The sequence below is a fragment of the Castor canadensis genome, chromosome 7, assembly GCF_047511655.1.
Source record: "Castor canadensis chromosome 7, mCasCan1.hap1v2, whole genome shotgun sequence".
NCBI classification, from domain to species: Eukaryota; Metazoa; Chordata; class Mammalia; order Rodentia; family Castoridae; genus Castor; species Castor canadensis.
The window spans coordinates 146,133,129-146,153,268 of NC_133392.1; the positions used below are offsets into that span (position 1 = coordinate 146,133,129).

The window sequence follows — 20,140 nt, forward strand, 5'->3', positions numbered from 1 at the left end:
AGTGTAGTGTGATTTAATACAAATAAGATGCATTGACGGGAATGTCACGGTTCAAGGATAAGTTGGTTTTTGCGTTTGTTTTATTTTTGAGATGGGGGTCTTACTGTGTTATCCAGTCTGGTCTTAAACTCCTGGGCTCAAGTGATCTTCTTGCCTCGGATTCCTGAGTAGCTGGAATGACAGGCATGTGCCACCATGCCCAGCCCAGCTGGGTTTTTTGTTTGTTTGTTTTTTAGCTATTGCTTAATTGAGATATAATTTATAAATCATAAAGTTTATCTCTTTACATTGTACAGTTTAATGGCTTGTAAACATACTCATGTTTACAAGCATATATTGTATCTATGTATCTATCTGTTTATCTATGTATTTGAATCAGGGTTCCACTACGTAGCCCAGGCTGGCCTCAGCTTTGAATTCTCCTGCCTCAGCTTCTTGAATGCTAGGACTACAGGCTTGTGCCACCATGCCAGGTAAGGACATGCTGTTTTAAAGCACTTTGTAGACACATTATATGTCATCTGTCTTCCCAGTAACTGCTGTGCCGACACAGCAGTTTAAATGAGTGTTATCTACTCATTTAAAATTGGTTGATGGCCCACACTTAGTTCAGTTCCCACCCCTTCATCCTGTTTATAAGTTGGTAAGGTTTTTGCTGTGAGCTAGGCAATAGGCCAAAGGCAAGAGTTCTGTAGAAGTGGATAGGAGCGAGGAATAAAGTTTCTTTCCTATAAACATGCAAATGTAAGCTTCCTCCCTCCTCACTATTTTTGGAGAATGAGGACACATGCAGGCAGGGAAAGAAGGCAGGAGGGAGTTTAAAAGAAGCAAAGATGAGAGGCAAGAGAAAGGTATACTTAGAGAGGAAGAGTGTTGGATAGGGAGAAATAACCAGAGGAAGGGCAAGAGCTGAGGATGGGGGAGAAAGAGGAGCCTGCTGTTTTGTAAGAACTGAGCAGGGGCTCCATCTGGTGGCTCTGTACTTACAGTACAGCCAGGGGACATGCTCTGGGAGTTCAGAGAGGATTGGCGTTGTCACAAGTCCTACTTGCAGTTTTTCTTTTGCTTTGGGCCGTCTCATGGGATTATTGTTGGAGTTGGTTCTTTCTTCACATTGTGGTGGTTTTTCTCTTATGGTTTAGACTGTATCCCTTCCCTCCTTTCCCCTAGTTTTGAACCTAATTCTACCAGGCTAAACCATCTAGTGCCCTTACTGTTGCTGGTTGCTGTCATCTAGTGGGTTACTTTCCCTAGTTTCTCAGTGTCTGAGTTCTACTTAGTGATATTCTCCCTCTCTCCCTTCCTCCCCTCAGTGCCTTGCTATGATAGCCTTGGACTCGCAACCTCCCATCTCTGCTTCTGAAGGGATGGATTATAGGCATGTGCTACTATACCAGTTGATTCTATTTCACAGTGTTTCAGTGTTTCCAGCACTGTTCCTGTTAACAGATTGATTGATTGTGCTGATGGGGACAGGACTCTGAGCCTCATACATGCTATGCAAGTGTTCTACCACTGAGCTACACCCCTCAACCCCAATTTGTGGTGCTTTTAGGGTGTACACATCATTGTCTTTTTCAGTGTACACACATCTTTGTTTTTGTGATATCTTTGTCTCAACATTTGTCTCTTCCAGTAAGCTTCAGCTGGCACAGTGGATGACTCCTCTCTCCTTACACTTTCTTTGTGAGGCCTCCACAATACTATATACTATATACTTACCCTGTTTTCTATCTACCCCACAGGCTGTGTTTTTGTCTCCTTTGCTGTGTACCTACCAGTAAAAAATAGTGGGGCTCAGACATTTGCTTTCTTGTTTTGTCTCTATTCATTCACTTGGTTAGCAAACTCATTCAGGTCATGGCTTTATAAACCATCTGTTTTTGTTGACTCACAGATTTACATCTTCAGCCCATCTCTCTCTCTCCTAAACTCCATACTTGTGTACCTTTCTGATGTCTGTTTGGACAACTGGTAAATAATAAATAAACTGAGCCCCAGATCTTCCCTTTCAGACTGTTCCATCTGCATGCATCCTCATTTGAAGTCATGACAGTCATCCTTCCACAAATTCAGGTCAGCAACCTTGGAGTCACCCAGAGTTCTTTGTTTGTCTCACATATCATATGCAGTCCAAGAGCAAATCCTGTGGTTCTGTCTTCACATGGCCAGAATTCTGACTACTTCTCATGTCTACATTGCCATCATCCTGGACCAGGGCACAACTGTCTTTTGCCTGATTGCCACAGTAGCTTCCTGTTTGTCTTCCTGCTCCCACTCTCATCCTTGGTGGCCTCTTTCTCACAGCACTTACATCCATCCTTACCTTGTTTTTTAAGTCATCATAATTATCACCCAAAGTCTATAGTTTACATTAGGGTTTACTCTTGATGTTGTATTTTTATGGATTTGGGCAAATATATAATGGAATTTATCCATAATTATATATGTAGAATGCGTACTGCCCTAAAAATCTTTTCTGTTCCACCTATTCACTCCCCCTTTCCTTTTCTCCTGGCTGCCACTAATCCTTTTACTGTTTCTGTGGTTTTGCCTTTTCCAGAATGTCTTACAGTTAGGTTCATGTAGGATATAGCTTTTTCAGATTGACTCCTTCCACTAAGTAAAATACATTTAAGTTTCCTCCATCTTTTTTATGGCTCAATGACTCCTTTCTTTTTAGCACTGAAAAATGTTCCATTGCCTGGATGTACTGGTTTATCTGTCCATTCACTGAAGGATATCTTGGTTGCTTCCAGGTTTTGGCAATTATAAATAATGCTCCTGTAAGTGTTTGCATGTAGGTTTTTGTGCAGACAAGTTTTCAGTTCATTTGAATAAGAAACAGGAGCTCAGATGCTGGATGATACAAGAATATGCTTGCTTAGTTATGAGAACCTGCCAGACTATCTTCAAAAGCAGTTGTACTATTTTGTATTCCCACCTGCAGTGCTGAAGAGTCTCTGTGATTCTGTATCTAATCCAACTTTCTATGGTGTCGGTGTTTTGAATTTTGGCCATTTTAATAGGTATGATGATATCTTGTATTTTTAATTTGCAGTTCTAAAATGACATGTGATGTTAAGCATCTTTATTAGCATAAATTAATTACACAGGAGTTTCATTATAACATTTACATACATGCATATATTTTTATTCAATTCACCCCAGTTCAGTTACTCCTTCTTAACTTCCCCTCTCCTATGCTCTCCTTTTTAAGTTTTTAGAGGGTTTCATTATGCTGTTTTCATGCATTATATGTAATGAACTTGTGCCATATTTCCCCCCACTCTTTCTCCCCTCCCCCTCCTGCTGGTTCTCCACCAAATAGTGCCCCTTTTACAATCGTCATGTTTTTATTATTTTTTTAGGTCTATATTTGCATATAAGTGAAAGCATGGTGTTACCTTTATGAGCTTGGACTAAGGATCTTGTTGTGTGCATATTTACCAAGTATTTCTTACTTGGTCAAGGTCTTTTGGCCCCTTTTCCCCCTCACACCTTTTTTCCAGTACTGGGGCTTGAGCTCAAGGCTTCATACTTGCCAGACAGGTGCTCTACTGCTTGAGCTGCACCCAGCCCTCCTTTTCCCTTTGTTTTTCAGGTAGGCCTCAAGTTTTTTTGCCTAGCTTGGCCCTCAGACCACAATCCTTCTGCTTGTAACTCCCCACAGCACATGGTGGGATCACAGCACTGCCGTCACACCCGACTTAGTGGCTGAAACAGGCTCTCGCTGACTTTTTGACCAGGCTGGCCTCAAACTGCCATCTTCCCAATCTCCGCCTCCCACATAGCTGTGATTATAGATGTGTGCTACCTGGCTTTTATCATTTTTAAGTCAGTTTTTCTTATTGTTGAGGTTTTTTGTTTTCTTTTTTTAAGGATGCAGTTCTCTCCAGGGCCCTCTGCACCTTATTGTTAATTTTAAAGGTTTTTTTTTTATATTTTGGATGAGTCTTTATCAAATATCTTTTACAAGTATTTTCTCTTAGTCTTTGGCTTGTCTTGTCAATCTCTTGACAATGTCAAGAAGCCCAGGAAATCAGTTGTTTCTGTCTTTTGCAGAGCAGAAGTTTTCCACTTTAATGAAGCCCAGGAAATCAGTTGTTTCTTTCATGGATTGAAACACACCTTAGGTGGTGTATCTAAAAAAGTCATTAGCATACCCAAAGTCATCTAGTTTTTCTCCTGGGAGTTGATAGTTTTGGTGTTACATGCATGTGGATGTCCATTTCCAATGCTGTTTCTAGAAAAGTCTACCCTCGCTCCATTGCATTGCCTTTGCTCATATACATGAGTCTCTTTCTGGGCTCTTTGTTTTATTCCAGTATGGCCTGTCTTCAATACTGTAGCTTTATATTATCTTTTCTTTTCTTTCTTTTTCTTTTTTTTTTTTTTTTTTTTTTTTGCAATACTGGGGTTTGAACTCGGGCTCCTGCTTGCCCAGCAAGCTCTGTATCACTTGAGCCATGTCCCCAACCCTTTTTTGTTTTAGTTATTTTAAATTTTTGCCTAGGGCTAGCCTCAGACCATGATCCTCCTGCCTGTAACCTCCTGTGTAGCTGGGAACACAGACACATGCCACCATGCCTAGCTTATTGATTAAGATGGGGTCTCACTAGCTTTTTGCCTGGTCTGGCCTTGGAAAGCTATACTCCTGATCTCTGTCTTCTGAGTAGCTGGGATTACAGGTATGAGCCACTGCACTCAGCTTATAGTGAGTCTTGAAATTTGGTATTATCAGTCTTTGGATTTGTTCTTCTTTGATACTGTGTTGGCTCTTCTAGGTTTTTTCCCTCTCCATATCAACTTCAGAATCAGTTTGTCAATATTCATAAAATAGTTTGTTGGAATTTTGATTGGGGATTATGTTGCATCTATAGAACTGACAGCTTGACAATATGAGTCTTCCTCCTGATGAATATGGGAAATCTGTCCATTTAATTACTTTTTTCTTGACATCTTTTACCAGTGTTTTGTAGTTTGTCAAACATAGTACAAGATATGTATATAGATACCAATCTAATATGTTGTTTAGATTTATACCTAAACTTCACTTTTGGAGTGCTAATAAACATGGCATTATGTTTTTAAATTTCAAATTCTGCTTATTCTCTGCTAGTACATAGGATAGCTACTAACTTTCTACAGCCAGTGCTGAAATCACTTACTATACCAATGTAGCTTTTTTTGGCTATTCTTTGGGATTTTCCATACCGACACATGTGTCATGTGCATAGTTTTATTTCTTTCTTCCTAGTATACCCTTCATTTTATTTTCTTGTTTAGCTGTATTATCTAGGCTTCTGGTACAGTGTTGAAAAGGAATGGTGAGAGGGACAGCCTTCCCTCTTTCCTGGTCTTAGCACAAAAGCTTTGTTTCTCACCACGAAGTATGATGGTTACTGTAGGCTTTTTTTTTTGCGATACTGGGGTTTGAACTCGGCCTACACTTTGAGCCACTCCACCAGCCCTTTTTTGTGATGGGTTTTTTCAAGATAGGGACTTGTGGACTGGGCTGGCTTTGAACCATGATCCTCTTGATCTCTGCCTCCTGAGTAGCTGGGATTACAGGCGTGAGCCACTGGCGCCTGGCTCTCTTTCATTTCTGGTATTAGTAATTTGTGTCTTGTCTTTGTTGCTTAGCCTGATAAAGTCTTACTGGTCTTTTCAAAAAGCCAGCTTTTGGATTCATTGATTTTTTTTTTTTTTTCCCTTAGTTGATTTCCTGGTTTCAATTTCATTGATTCTTCTCTTAAGTTTTATTATTTCTTTTCTCCTTAATTTTAATCATTTATTCATTCATCCTTTCATTCATTCATAGACAAGGCCTCACTTTGTGGCCCAGGCTGGCCTCAAACTCCTGGGCTTAAACACTCATCCTGCTTTACCTTCCCAAGTATCTGAGAGATATCATCATACCCAGTTTAATTTGCACTTAATTTACTTTTTCTCCTTTCCCACAGTACAAGCTTATAGATTATTGATTTTAAACCATTTGTCTTTCCTACTATATGCACTCAATGCCATAAAGTTCCCTTTGTTGATAGTGCCTTCTTCCTTTCTCCTTTATGACCTCAGAGATTGGAATGTACTTATTTTGTCGTTTCTAGTCAGTATCTTACTTACTTTGGTTGTTATTAATGTAAGAACTGCTTGTTATTTTGCTCAGTCATGGTAAAAGATTGGTCTTTATTTAAAAGTATACATATTAATGCACTCTCCTACTTAAAATTAAAAAAAAAAAAAGAGGTGGCAGTCTTTCCAAGGTCATTGAGTCTCACTCTTAAAAAAAGGCTCCAGGGAGTGCATTGGATCCTTTTTGACCTTTCATCCCTTCCACCATGTGAGGGCACAAGTGTTTAAGGCAGCATCCTGGAAGCAGAGACCAAACCTTTACCTGCCTTGATCTTACACTTTTTAGTTTCCAGAACTATAAGGAAGTAAATTTCTGTTCTTTAAAAATTACCCAGTTTCAGATATTTTTGTTATAGTAGCAAAAACAGATGGAGACAATTGTCTTTTTTTTTTTTTTACTTGTTTTTGTATGTTTTCTGTGTAGTTTTCTTCTGTATCCTTATGATGATGTTAGGTACAAATTTAATTTCCTCATGTTTAGGGCATTGCTTCCTGAATATGAGGTTCCGTATTTTTTTTACCAACTCTTGAAAATTCTCAGGTAGTATCTCTTCAAATAGCACCTGTCCTATACTCTCTGTTCTGTCCTTTTTGGGCTGCCTGTTCAGCCTTCCCATCATCTGTCACTTCTTCCATTATTCAGCTATTTAGTCTCATCACTTCTCTTCTTGACCACTATTTTCAATTTCTAGCTTTTATTTTTGGTTCATTTGAAATCTTTGTTGATAGCATCTTGTTTCTTTCTACTTTTTTTTTTTTTTTTGCATTATCAGGGTTTGAACTCAGGGCCTCACTCTTGCTAGGCAGGCACTACCACTTGAGCCACTCTGCCAGCCCCCTTTTTCCTTTCTTTATGACTTCAAACATCGGAATGTATTTATTTTATGGTTTCTAGTCAATAGTCTTATTAACTTTGGTTCTTATTGGTATAAACTTACTTTGCTCAGTCATAGTAAAAGATTAGTCTTTATTTAAAAGAACATACACTAACCCACTCTCCTACTTTAAAAATGACATATAAAAACTAAAATCTACTTTGATTTTCTCTTTTCTCCCTTTCTTTAGCGTAATCTGTGATCTATTTGCTTTGTGTCCGCAATGAAATGGTTTCCAAAGAAGCAAATCTTTCTTCATATCAACCTGAATGTTATAGGCCAAATGGTAAATTTTGTAGACGCTGCCTGTTGCACTTACAATAAACTTCTGCTTTTAGGAAGAGATGTTGAAAACAGGTGTGGGAAGATTGCTTTAGTGCATTGTGAAGTTTGCCATTTCTAGAGCAAGGTGACTAGATTATAACTTTTAAGTCACAATAGTTCATGAGACACAACTTTTTCCTTCTAATAATGACAGAATTGTATAGTACCAGCAAGGGATTTCCCACGTTATCTCAGAACAACAGCGGAGAGAGACAGTAGCTGCAATTTTCCTCCTTTTCTTGCTAATTAAAACAGGGTCACTTGACTTCATGACTAGAAAGGTCAATGATGCTCCTGAGATCACACAGGTGGCAAATCTTTACCATTTGCCACTAGAATTGGGGCCTCCTTCTGCATGCTTTTGCCATGCTGCCACTGGTAGCCTTTTTCATCAGAGTGAAACTAGGTCTCAGTTCAGTATCAGCCATAAAGAACCAGTGTTTATTCACGTTCATTCATTCAACAAATTTGAGCAGTTGCTGCTGTGTTCTTGACAAAAGGATTAGATGGGAGCCCTTTTTTGCAACAGAGAGCTAAAAGTATGGGTTTTAGATTTGCTGACTGACATGCCTTCTGCTTTCCTTCTGTAGACTGATAATGGTCTCCAGTTGCCAAAGAAGGTTGTGGATGCCAAGAGAAAGGTAGCCATTTCTCAGCCCCTTGAGTGCAGTCGGATGCCTCCAGGAGCCCACGTTGGCCTGTAGTAGACATGGCCGAGTTTACAAGCTACAAAGATACTGCCTCTAGCCGCCACTTGCGGTTTAAGTTACAAAGCCTAAGCCGCCGTCTTGATGAGTTGGAGGAAGCCACAAAAAATCTCCAGAAAGCAGAGGATGAGCTCCTGGATCTGCAGGACAAGGTGATTCAGGCAGAGGGCAGCAATTCCAGCATGCTGGCTGAGATTGAGGTGCTGCGCCAGCGGGTGCTAAAGATTGAAGGTAAAGATGAGGAAATCAAGAGGGCAGAGGACCTGTGTCATCTGATGAAGGAGAAACTTGAAGAGGAAGAAAACCTCACCCGAGAGCTGAAATCTGAGATTGAGCGGCTTCAGAAACGAATGGCCGAGTTGGAGAAGCTAGAGGAGGCCTTTAGCAAGAGCAAGAATGACTGTACCCAGCTTTGTTTGAGCCTGAATGAGGAGAGAAATCTGACCAAGAAAATCTCCTCTGAGCTGGAAATACTGAGAGTCAAAGTGAAAGAACTGGAATCTTCTGAGGACCGCCTGGACAAGACTGAGCAGAGTCTAGTGTCAGAGCTAGAAAAGCTGAAATCACTAACGCTGAGCTTTGTAAGTGAGAGAAAGTACTTGAATGAAAAGGAGAAAGAGAACGAGAAATTGATAAAAGAGCTTACTCAGAAACTAGAGCAGAATAAGAAAATGAACCGAGATTATGCTAGGAATGCCTCCAATCTTCTGGAAAGGAATGACCTACGGATTGAAGATGGCATTTCTTGCACTCTGCCATCCAAAGAATTGAGAAGAAAAGGCACTCTGGACTATCTAAAGCTGGTAGAAAATGAAACAAGAAACAAATCAGAAAACGAGAAAAACCGAAATCAGGAAGACAACAAAATCAAAGACCTTAACCAAGAGATCGAGAAACTTAAGACACAGATTAAACATTTTGAATCTTTGGAAGAAGAGCTTAAGAAAATGAGGGCCAAAAATAATGACCTTCAGGATAATTACCGAAGTGAACAAAATAAAAACAAACTCTTAGCCAGCCAGCTGGAAGAAGTAAAGCTACAAATCAAGAAACAGAAAGAGTTAGAAAATGGGGAAGTGGAGGGGGAAGAGGCTTTCCTGTCCAGCAAGGGCAGACATGAGAGGACTAAGTTGAAAATTCAGGGGAGTGAGACATTTGGGTCCAAGCACACATCTTGGGAGTTGTCTCCTCAGCACAAGCGGGAAAGGTTCCGAAAGGAGTATTCTCTCAACAACGAAAATTATTCTCTAAGCAACAGACAGGCTTCTTCTCCTAGGAGGGCAGTCAAGGCTTCCAACATGGGGGCAGGTTCAGACAATGGGATTCAGGAGACAAAGAGAACTGAAGACCGCTGTGCACCTGGATCCTCTCAGAGTGAAGGGAAGAAATCCAGGGAGCAGCCATCAGTGCTCAGCCGCTACCCCCCAGCTGCTCAGGAGCACAGTAAGATTTGGAGGGGAACTCCCAAGCCAGGCACTGAAGGTGGACTGAAGGGAAAAGCAGAGAAGACAACACGGACATTTAGTGACTCCACCCATGGGTCTGCTCCCAGTGACACACTGGGCAGAGCTGAGAAGGCTTCTGACACCTCCTCTGAGGTCCACTTTGGCAAGAGGGGACAGGTGCCTGGCAGTGGAAGTCAAATGACTCAGGCCACAGACTCTGGCTGTTGTAAAGCCACTGGTGCACTGGCCTCATCTCGGAGACCCTCCTCGGAAGGGCTCTCTAAGGGCAAAAAAGCTGCCAATGGTCTGGAGGCTGACACCAGTTTCTCAAATTCCAAGGCTCCTATTTTATCGAAGTACCCTTATAGTTCCAGAAGCCAAGAGAATATCCTTCAGGGCTTTTCAACCCCAAATAAAGAAGTTGATCAACCCATAGCAGTTGTGATGGAGGACAGCAGTCAGCATGAAGCTCTGAGGTGTCGAGTCATCAAATCCAGTGGCAGAGAGAAGCCAGACTCAGATGATGACTTGGATGTGGCATCTCTTGTTACTGCCAAGTTGGTAAACACAACCATTACGCCAGAGCCAGAGCTCAAACTCCAGCCAAACTCCAGAGAAAAAGCCAAAGCCCGAGGGGCTCCTAGAACCTCCCTATTTGAGAATGATAAAAATGTCGGGATAGAAAACGAATCTGTGAAGGCTAACAGAGCCACCACCAATGCCATGGAGTTCCCAGAGGCCAATGGTGCTGGGGGAAAAAGCCAAAGGCCCTTTAGCCCCAGGGAGGCCTTGCAGTCTAGAGCTGTCATCAAACCTGTTATCATTGATAAGGATGTGAAAAAAATCATGGGAGGATCTGGAACTGAGGCTGTGTTGGATAAACAGAAATCCACCTCTAAGCCAGGGTCAAACAAAGTGACAAGCAGCATTACTATTTATCCTTCTGACAACAGCAGCCCTAGAGCCATCCCAGGTGAGGCCCCAAGGGAGAGACACACGTCCACCAGCAACATCCAGGTGGGGCCCTCAGAACTCACATCTGTCAGCAACCACGTCAGCTCCCCCTTTGAGCTGTCTCTTCACAAACATGACATCACCTTGCAGTTCACAGAAGCAGAAAGAATGGGAGATGGGTTCTCAAAGAACAGGCCAGAAACAGTGGTGTCTCGAAGCAGCATTCTGATCAAGCCACTGGATTCAGTGGAGAGAAATAGCCATGCCTCCCCAGCAGAGACAGTCAGGTGGAAAAGCCATAGTGCCCCTTCGGAAGTGGGCTCTGCAGATGCCAGACACATCACTGTGCGGAATGCCTGGAAGAGTAAACGAGACTTGAAATCCCCGGAAGATCCCCTGACTCGGGCAGGGAGAAACATGGAATCTCCCAACGCCTACACCCAGAGGTCTTCCACAGACTTCTCAGAACTCGAACAATCTAGGTCCTACCTTTCTAAGCAGGGCATGCGAAGGGTAGGAAATGCAGGAGATGCCCCCGAGCTCTCCTCTAGAAGGACCCAAAGTAGCCTCACTGTGTCAGAGGTGCTCACCCGGCGGAATTGGGCAGGAGAAGCCATCACAACTGCAGCTTGGAACCATTCAACGGGCACAGTGAGTCCCTCGTCTTTCCCTTCTGCTCTTCTCTCTCTCTTCCCTCCTGTACTTTCTTCCCTCTGCCTTGGGCTGCATGGCTCAGGATTTGGGAGACTGCAGGCTGGGAAACACTGGGTAGAACTGGTAGCTCTCAGAACTGTTGGAATCAGGTAGGGTTGGCAGAGAGCAGCGTGACTTTCCCAAGTCCCTTTTCCAGTTTGTCTTCTCTGTTTTGTTTCCATATGTGAAGGTGAAGCTCCAGAGCAGTGCCCGGGAGCACAGAAGCTGCTGGCTGATGGGGAGCTCTGGGTGCAAGTAGGACAGGCAGACTGGGAGGCAGATAAGTTCTTCCTGTTCTGCTACCTTACATGGATGAGAACTAGTGCTTACCCTGGGCCTACTTCATAAGCTTTGTATGCGAGCATCACTTTCTTTTGTCCCAAATGGCTTTCTGGCTCATTATATTATCCATACTGAGGGCATAGCTGGTTCAGTGTGGCTCACTACAGAACAGAGCCATCTGCCTTATTTGAGAGTCAGTGCCAGGACAGCGTGAGAAGGAGAGGCCTCAGGAGTATCTCCGACCTGTAACTCATGACAATGAAACATGTCTTGTCCCCAGACAAAAGAAAGGCAGATGAGACTGGGTTAAGTGGAAGTGCCTTCATGTCTTTATTGGTACTTAGCCTGACTCCACATGCTGTTCCATTCAGTCCCTCAGTGGCCCTGTGGACAGGTATTATCTCCATTTTTCAGACACAGAAGCTGAGAGTGACAGATGCAAAAAAACATACCCAAAGTCACCCAAGTAAATTACTGGAAAAGCTAAGATTTGAATCCAAGATTCCTTTCAAAATCCAGTATGTTTTGTACCCTGCTAACCTTTCTTCCTCAGACTTTTGTTATTCTTTGGCCTCCATTTGCTTTGGGAAATCAAAGGAAACATTTTAAAGGAATGAGGAGAAGAAGAGTGGGGAGAGAGATGAATATTTAGGCCCCTGAAGCTTTGGACATCGGAGAGGAGAGACTCCAGATGAGGGACAGACACGAGAAAAGGGGGAAGGCGTAGTTCACAGGTGGGACGTAGAGGAGCCATTTGGCCTTCTCTTCAGCACCCTTTTGCCTCCCACCAAGGAAGTGGCTTTCACCCCAGAAGCATGCAGCCTGCATGCACAGAACTCAAGGGCTACTTAGCTGCTGTTTAGGGGTACTGCGCTGTGCTCCCATTCCAGGCTCTGTCCTGTTAGGCTTCTGTTCATTTGTGAGCCTCCTGGTCTATCCTGCTGGTTCCCTGATTTCCAAGGACTTTTTTGTTAGCTTGTACTCAGGCAAAGGTGTCTTTGTGCTTACACTGTGGTCTTTCTGCCTGTGCCAGGCTAGAGGGGATCCATTGGGGTGGGGGTAAGGGTGTCTTATTCCTCACTGTGGTGTCTTCTGCAGCTTACTTTTCTTACTTTTGTCATGTATTGGCACAGGAAGAAAGTGAGGACTGCGCACTCGGTGGCTGCAGACCACTGCACAATTTCTCAGAGCAACCTGAACTGCCTGGGAAGCAGGAGTTGCCAGAGCCTGGGCGAGTCTGGGCCGAGGAACGACTACGGCCTGCCAGGCCTTGTGCTGAGGAAAACTGAGCCAGCTGGGTGAGGTCTACTGACTCCTCTGCTCCTGCTTCTCAGGTCTTCTACCTTCCTGCTCTGTGAAGGATCCAAGGCCAGTTAACCAGGATAGATACAAGAGAGCTGGGCTGTGGCTCAGGTAATTTTTGCCAGTTGGCCAGAGGGGGTCAGAGACTACAAACTCGACAGTCACCCATACCCAGATTTCCCTGATGCATGAGTCCTCTCACCTTGTCCCTGTTCCCAAGGTAGCACTGGACCACTCTGTCCTCCAAATGGGAGCTATAGAAACCCCACCACCACCACCATATCACAGAAGCTGGAAGCTCTTCTCTGCTCCTTGGGGATGTTCTGTATCATAGAGTAGCCCCTTTTCTGTGTTGTTAATGCCCTGATTCTCTGTCTCCTTACCATATCCACTTGGCTCCTTGTTTGCCTCAAGAGCTGAAGTACTCACGAACAATTAGTTACCAGCCACCAGCTCTAAACAGGGAGCTTCCATTCCTTGTCCTGGGGAGTTCTTTTTCTCAGACTTTGACAACAGAAGGGGTCTGTGCTGCCTCCAAGGACTGTAGTTCTCCCCTTAGTTTGAAACTTCTCTAACCTGTCTCCTAGCTGATCAGTTTCGTATGCAGGTGCCCAAAGGAGTGACACCCACCCACCAACCCAGTCCTCTGCTCACCCTCCAAAAGCACTCAGAAGTGCATAAGCCTCATGCGGTCTCCTTTCCTGGGCACCAGTAATGCTGCTGGCATCACCTGCCTTCTCTCTTGTGGCTGGACTTCATCGTTCTCACCTTGGGAAGATCCCTAGACTGAGCTGGGCTGAGCCAGCATACTCTGCCTTCTAGAAGTGCCCAGCAAGGGAGAAAACAAACAGGAAGAAGTGATTTCCCTTTAGCCACTCCACAAGCAATAGCCCCATGAAAGACATGGACTAAATGCTCTCTCCTGTCCTCCTCCTCCATCTCCCGTAGAGGACGCCTTGCACTTTATTTCCCACGCTCACATGTTCCTGCAGAAGCAGGTCCCCTGATCTCTGCAAGTAGACTGTCATGAGATGATTCACTGGAAGAATGGTCACTGAACCTGCCTATTGAGGGCCTCGGATTTATAGTTCAAAGTGCAGCAAACCTTTTAGGAAGCCACATAAATAAAAATTGATTAGTTTTCCTTATACTAACCATATGGGGAAGTTAGAAAGAACAGTATATTCTTGGCACTGCTTTTTCCGTAACAGTCTGTCAATCCCCAGAAGAGATCCCTCCATGGCTACCTGTATAAAGCAGATGCTGTTGCCTTCACATCCACAGCAAGAGCATTAGGCCAGGAGTCTGGAAAGCTGTTTTTTTTTCCCCCCAAGGCCTGCTTCCTTGCTGTGTGACCTTGGGTGAGTCATTATCGTCCTGGAGCTGCTTCAGTTTTCCCTATCTGTAAAATGAGTTCTTTGAAATAGATGACCTCTAAGGACCCTAAATCTGGTATTCTAAGATCCTTTGGTTTTCACCGTCCAGTGTAGGCCTGTTCTTGCTTTTGGGTTTTGGGGAGCATCTTCCCTCCTGCCTTCAGTTGTCTTTCTGGACCACAGGATTTCTCGTTTCCTCACATTTCTTTTTCATGGGGGATGAGCTCAGACAAGCTCCCTAGCCTCTGTTTCTGGTCTGTGAAGTGAAGGGATTGGATGGTCTCTGAGGCTGTGTGTGGCACTGGCCTTTCCTAGTTATGTGTGGCACTGGGAAAGGCCAGTGCCACACATAACCCCTGGCTTTCAGACCATGTACCTTCCATAACAGTCTGCATATCTCCTATGCCTGTGCCTCCTATTAATTTCCTGGTGACAGGGAAGACTCAGGACTTCCTCAGGATGATTGTGAGTGGCCTCTCCCACCCCCACTCAGCATGGGCACATGTCTGCCCTTGTCTGCATCAGACTGCCATCTCGAGGAGGTGTGTGGAGCACCTACCTTTCTTTCAGGGACAGGACTTTCTTGCTCGTACTTCTGTTCGCTGGAGTTTTGCCAATCTAAAGGCATTGTCATGTGGCTTGCCTTTCTTTCTCCACATCGGGACTCAGATGCACACTTTGGGAATCTCTTTCTGCTGCTGCTTTTCAGCTTGCTCCCGCAAGGCTGCAGACCTTAAAAGTGGCTCTGTGCCATTCTTCACTAATTGGCAACCCTGAGAGCTCAGAGGAAATTGACCTCTATGGTGGTCAACTGATGTTATAGGAAATTCGATCTGTGGCTTTTCTCTGCTGATGGAAACAGAAGGGTGCCAAGCCACAAAAGATCTCGCAAATAATTTCCATCTTTGGGTGTTGGAGCCCTGGATTCTGGTGCTGTAGCTCCTGGTGCCAAAGTCTGGCTCTTTCCACATTTCAGCAGCACCAACATCTGCCACTTCTCAAAATGTTCTGTGGAAAAGGGACAGCTGTGTGGGGACTGCCATTTTGAAATCTGAGTGCAATAGGATTTGATTGTAACAGTTATTTCAGGATAAGTATTTGTCTCTTTAATCTGCATACTTTGTGGAACCGCTGTAAAGTAGATGTTATTTTTAAATGTCCTCACCATTGCAGAGAGTAACATTTGTACTAGCAAGTGACTGCTGGAGGCTCAGTTCCTCTGGGCTTCACATGGCTGGCTGGCTGACTCTAAGATTCCAAAGTTAAAAGGCACATTTCTGAAAAGCAACCACAATGAGGCCATTTGGACCCAGAGCTCATGATCAGGGGTCCTGGAGGAAGCCTCTGAGGAAGAGACCCGGTAGTTGAATAGTTGTCTAAACAAACCAAATACTCCCTCGGTCCCAGCCAATAACCCCACTTAAGACAAGTGCTCCTCTTCTGCAGCCTGGCTCTGACTCTGTATTGTAGCAGCAGGTGTGTGGCTATGGGAGTTCCCCATAAAGCTGGGGAACCTAGTGCTGCAGAGCTGCTTGGTTAGAGGAAGTAGAACTGGCTAAGTGCCAGGAGTTAGTGTCTCCCACCTGCCACTCTGTCTTGCCAATCTGGTTCTAAAACGATGAGAGAAAGCTGCAGGGGTTGGAAACAAAAAAGCTGTGGCAGGTTTGCTTCTGAGTAGCATGTGGGTTAAAGTGATCTGTGTGGGGCCGAGGACTCCAGTCTCAGCTGCAGGCAAGCTTGCACACCGGCAGCCCCTCTGCTGGGGGCAGGGCCTATAGTGTTCCTGGGGCAGATTTTAGTTCTTTAGGTTTAGTGGGTCAGTGCCCAGTGCTGCCACTTCCCAGTGAAGGAACAGAGACCCAGAGGCTGGGTCCCTGCTCCCTTTGTTGGCGTGGTTTTCTTTTGTTTCTCTGACAAGACTGCTTTGGAAGAGCTGCTTGTAGGGATTCTGACTATCCCAAGTGGGCACAGGGTTCTCCTCCATGCCTCAACCAAGATCACAGGAAAGGGGCTCTATTTTCCTGCTGCTTCACAGCTCAGAACATGTACTGAATGGAATGTATTTTTAAAAGAATAAAGTCTATTTTTTTGTATTTTAAAGATTGGGAGGGCTAGGAAGATAGCCCTCAAATAAACTGTTATTGCATTATACAGGCCCCGTTGCTGGGGCGTCAGGCTCTGTCGGTCCACACGTGCTTGCTCAGGCAGGTGCTCAGGCCTCGCCCTGCCCCTTGGAGTCTAGGTGCAGCAGCTTTACATTCCTGCTCTAAGCACGGGACCAAGGCGGCCAGAACCTAGGGAAACCAGGGCAGTGCCATGGGCAGCAGTTCAGGGCGCCTGGGGTGCGTGTGTGTAGTTGAAGCTGCCTGTCTGCATGTATCCTTCAGCTCTAATGCTATTGGCGCTGCAGCACAATATGTAACCAATAAAGCTCCCTCATTTCCACATGCTCCGTGTGTGAGTCAGTGGTGCCAGTTTTGTTGATGTTTTCCTTGTGTTGGTCCAGCTGGTGTATTTCACTAGTTCAGGTAAAATACCTAAGAACTGGAAATGTGAACCTGGAGAAGGCTGTGCCTACAACCAGCATAAATGAACCAGAGTTAGGATCCCCAGCCATTTCTTTGTTAGTTTATTTTTAGACTTACCACCAAAAATGATCATCTAGCTTTCTCTTAAGCTGCCTGTGCCATTTATTAAAAAAGAAAAACTTCTAAAAGCACCACCCCCCGATGAGACCACACATCCTAATGACGCTCCTCAGGTAACAGCGCAGGTGGCAGAGCCAGGATTCGGATCTAGGATGCACTCTACAGCACACACACACTTTCCACCTTGCAGGTCTTACCTTCCCATCATGGTCACATATTTTTCAGTGGATTTTTTTTTTTTTTTTATTGCTGGCACTGTTCCAGGACTAAACATCTTCCAGTTAGACTTCAAGTATAATGTCCCTCAGTAAAACCTCATTTAGACTAATTGTAAGGAGCTGACTAACCCAAGTACAATGTGGTTTCCTACGTGCATTTGTACTTAGTTTACGAGGAGCCCTAGGAGGAACACTGCTGTCCCCTTCCTGCTGAAATGGGAGACTCTCCTAGATATCTAGGTGGGTCTTAAAGAATTCTACAAGTAGCCTTACAGAGGGAGACAATACACAAGGCCACTAGAAGATAACGACAAGGACATGAAATGGCCATCAGTCTGGTTGGGAATATAGCTCAGTGGCAGATGTCTACTTAGCACACATCTTAGCCTTACATGCCCAGCACTGCAAAAGCAAAATGATTAGATTAGCTTTCTATTGTTTTAAGCCACTAAGCGTATGGTATTTGTTATATGAGCTAAGTTACTTGTCTTTGATCCTCTCTGTAATACTTCCCAAGTCAATCAACAGAACTGGAAAGTGAGCATACTGGAAATAAAGGCAGAGAGGTCAACCAGAGGCCCAAACTTTGGTATGAGCCTTGTTTTATCTTGATTCATCCCAGGTCTCCTCTTGGCACATCGTCATACAGTGCCAGCAGGAAGTCAAGTCCCACTGGTAAGAAAGCCCACTGCTGCATGAGTGGTTCCCCCAACCTTATTTTCCTACCTGACCAAACCATTTACCTATATATGAACATCCTCCTCATTTAAACATGGAGAAAATATGTAATATTACTATTGTTATAAGATAAAATTGGCATTTCCAAAGGAGTAATACACAATCCAAAGATGAAACAAGGTAGGACTCATTTTATATGAAGTTTTATTCTCAAAATATAAAAAAAAAAAAACAAAAAACACCAAACACTGAGAGACTAAGACATCTCGCAGCACTTGCTTGCCTCTGTCTTTATGAAGAACACAATTCCAAAGTAGTGGACAGGTTCCTCCCTGTGCTGTCAGTCAAAGGAGCCAGTCTCCATTATGGACTCAGGAGCACCGCAGCTGCTGGCTGAGCCTGGTGCCAGGGCAGGAGTTTCTCAGTGGGATCTGGTATTGCTAGAAGAGCTTTGCTTACATGGCAAAAGACATACCAGGCCTGTTCCTTCAGAAGGCATCTGTCACATGCTTGGAGACTGCTGTGCAGGGACACCTGGTGTGGCCTGGCGAGGCAGGGTGTACATGGCTCCCAAGAACTGGTCTGCGATGCGTCCTGCTTCTCTCAGCCCACTCAGCAGAGCACCATGGACTGTGGCTGGGTAGTTCCGGATTGTATGCTCTCCAGCGAAGAAGAGTCGTGGGATTGGCTATTTCAGGAAGGAAAAAATGGGGTTGCAAATAAACCTTTATTTTTGTGTTTGAAATGTCAAATACCTGTGCTCCTCCCCCAATTACTCGTTCATCATTCCACCTGTTTATTGGTAAGCATTTTCCTAGAGTTGATTGATAGGAATAGAAAGGGGACAAGGAAACTCACTTCTAGAGGGGTGTGTGCGCTTACCAAGTGCATCCGTTCTTACTCACCCAGACCTCATGTAGTACCCATTGACTAGGAGGGGGATCCTAAGTAGTGTGAACCACAAAAAGTAGAACTTTTTTTTTTTCTGTACTGAGGTTTGAACTCAGGGCTTTCATCTTGAGCCATTCCACCAGTCCTTTTCTGTGATGCCCAGGCTGCCTTGGAACTGCAATCTTCCTGATCTCTGCCTCCTGAGTAGCTAGGATTACATGTATGAGCCACTGGTGCCCAGCTTAGAACACTCCTCCTTGCTCAGGAACATTTTCACTCTCAGTTCAGAGAAGAATCCTGCTCTTTGGAACAGGCCTGGCAGAGTCCAGATAAGGAAGGACCCGGGGCTATTACTCGGGCAATCACTGCACGTGAGACCCTGTAACAGTCTTAGGAGCCATACAAAATGAGGTGCAATTTAAGAATGAGTTTTGTTTTTTAAGAGGAAAAACTGAGAAGTTACTGACTTGTACATGCTCTGGACGCTTATTTTAAATGTAGACTGCCTATATTTACAAAGCCAAAAATAGGGGAAATCAAACACAAATGTGGCTCCTCCCTTTACTCTTAGTTACCTGTAAGAGTCACTAAAAATCTAAAAAAGCAACATTATTTCTACCCTGAGATCCTGGCCTCCTCCCAAATAGGCCCAGACAGAGTTTTTTAGTTTCTCACCTGTGGGGCACCTGGAATTGAGGGACCAGGAGTGATTGGCTGAGCCATTAAATCATAGTCATTTCCAGATGATCCTGCAGCTACATAGGAATAGGAGCCTCGGGCCCAGGGATCAGCACGCCAACGTGACACCACAGTTTCCTTGGGCTAAAGGAAGAACCATAAGCAAGAGTCATTATTGGCTACTGATACCAGGCCAACCCAGTGGTGGTGGGCAGGACACATGTAAAAGGGAGCCAGGTGACACAGGGAGGCAAAATGACCAGAAGCCTCAACGGTGCCTTTTCTATGAATCAGAAGAGATGTGTGGAGCACTTGATCTTTATTTTATTTTGTAAATTCATGTGGATTATGTTTCAAAGAAATCACATGGGTAAAAAGTATTAAGAGTGGGCCTAAATAATAAAAAGTACTGGGATCTCCTTAAGAATTCCTAGGTTTTCAACTGGAGTCTGGCCACTTCATCAAAAAGGCAGGGTTAGGGCGACTTCACAGGCAGAGGAGACATGCATCTAGCAGCCTGCAGATTCCCAACTTGGGGGTGGGGTGGGGGAGGAAAAGGATAACGAGCCCCAACACAATTCATGTAAACCCAGCACACATCCCCAGTCTGAAACAGGAAGGATCCTGGCCAAGAACTCAGGCCACAAACATGTCAAGTATGCCAGATCCTTGCTTGTCCCCCACCATCTTACTTGGGGCACTGCACTGCTACCAAAAATCCCTTTGAGAATGGCCAGGCACCGGCCAACGATCACATCATCACTTATGTTCTCCATGATGCCCGCCGCTTCTCCTGCCACGAGGGCCAATAGTATTGGAGCTGGGGAGATAGAAAGAACAATTCTAATGTTTTTCTACAAAGTTTTCTCAAAAACCTCCCTGTCAGGCCACGCTTTGTTCTCAGTGCTGTGAAATTTGATGAGCAATGCAG

The 20,140-nt window shown here is 44.4% G+C and overlaps 2 protein-coding genes across 15 annotated transcripts in view; one reads left to right on the top strand and one right to left on the bottom strand.

The window, feature by feature from the left end:
- Positions 1–16,545, top strand: part of Luzp1 (leucine zipper protein 1) — a 76,059-nt gene extending 59,514 nt beyond the window's left edge. For 11 of the 13 annotated variants that reach the window (XM_074081030.1, XM_020156781.2, XM_074081024.1 and 8 more), the window contains 2 exons: positions 7,928–11,094; positions 12,552–16,545. In XM_074081030.1, the coding sequence (XP_073937131.1) occupies positions 8,047–11,094; positions 12,552–12,707 (3,204 nt within the window). In that variant the 5' untranslated portion in view covers positions 7,928–8,046 and the 3' untranslated portion in view covers positions 12,708–16,545. Of the gene's footprint in view, positions 1–379; positions 474–7,927; positions 11,095–12,551 lie in introns of all 13 variants that reach the window. The other 2 variants (XM_074081033.1, XM_074081034.1) reach the window with 1 other exon arrangement.
- Positions 16,546–17,821: 1,276 nt separating this feature from the next.
- The window catches only part of Kdm1a (lysine demethylase 1A), a 65,010-nt gene continuing 62,691 nt past the window's right edge, over positions 17,822–20,140 (bottom strand). For both annotated transcript variants that reach the window (XM_074081036.1, XM_074081035.1), the window contains 3 exons: positions 19,902–20,029; positions 19,207–19,353; positions 17,822–18,328 (listed from right to left, as the gene is read on the bottom strand). In XM_074081036.1, the coding sequence (XP_073937137.1) occupies positions 18,143–18,328; positions 19,207–19,353; positions 19,902–20,029 (461 nt within the window). In that variant the 3' untranslated portion in view covers positions 17,822–18,142. The remainder of the gene's footprint in view (positions 18,329–19,206; positions 19,354–19,901; positions 20,030–20,140) is intronic.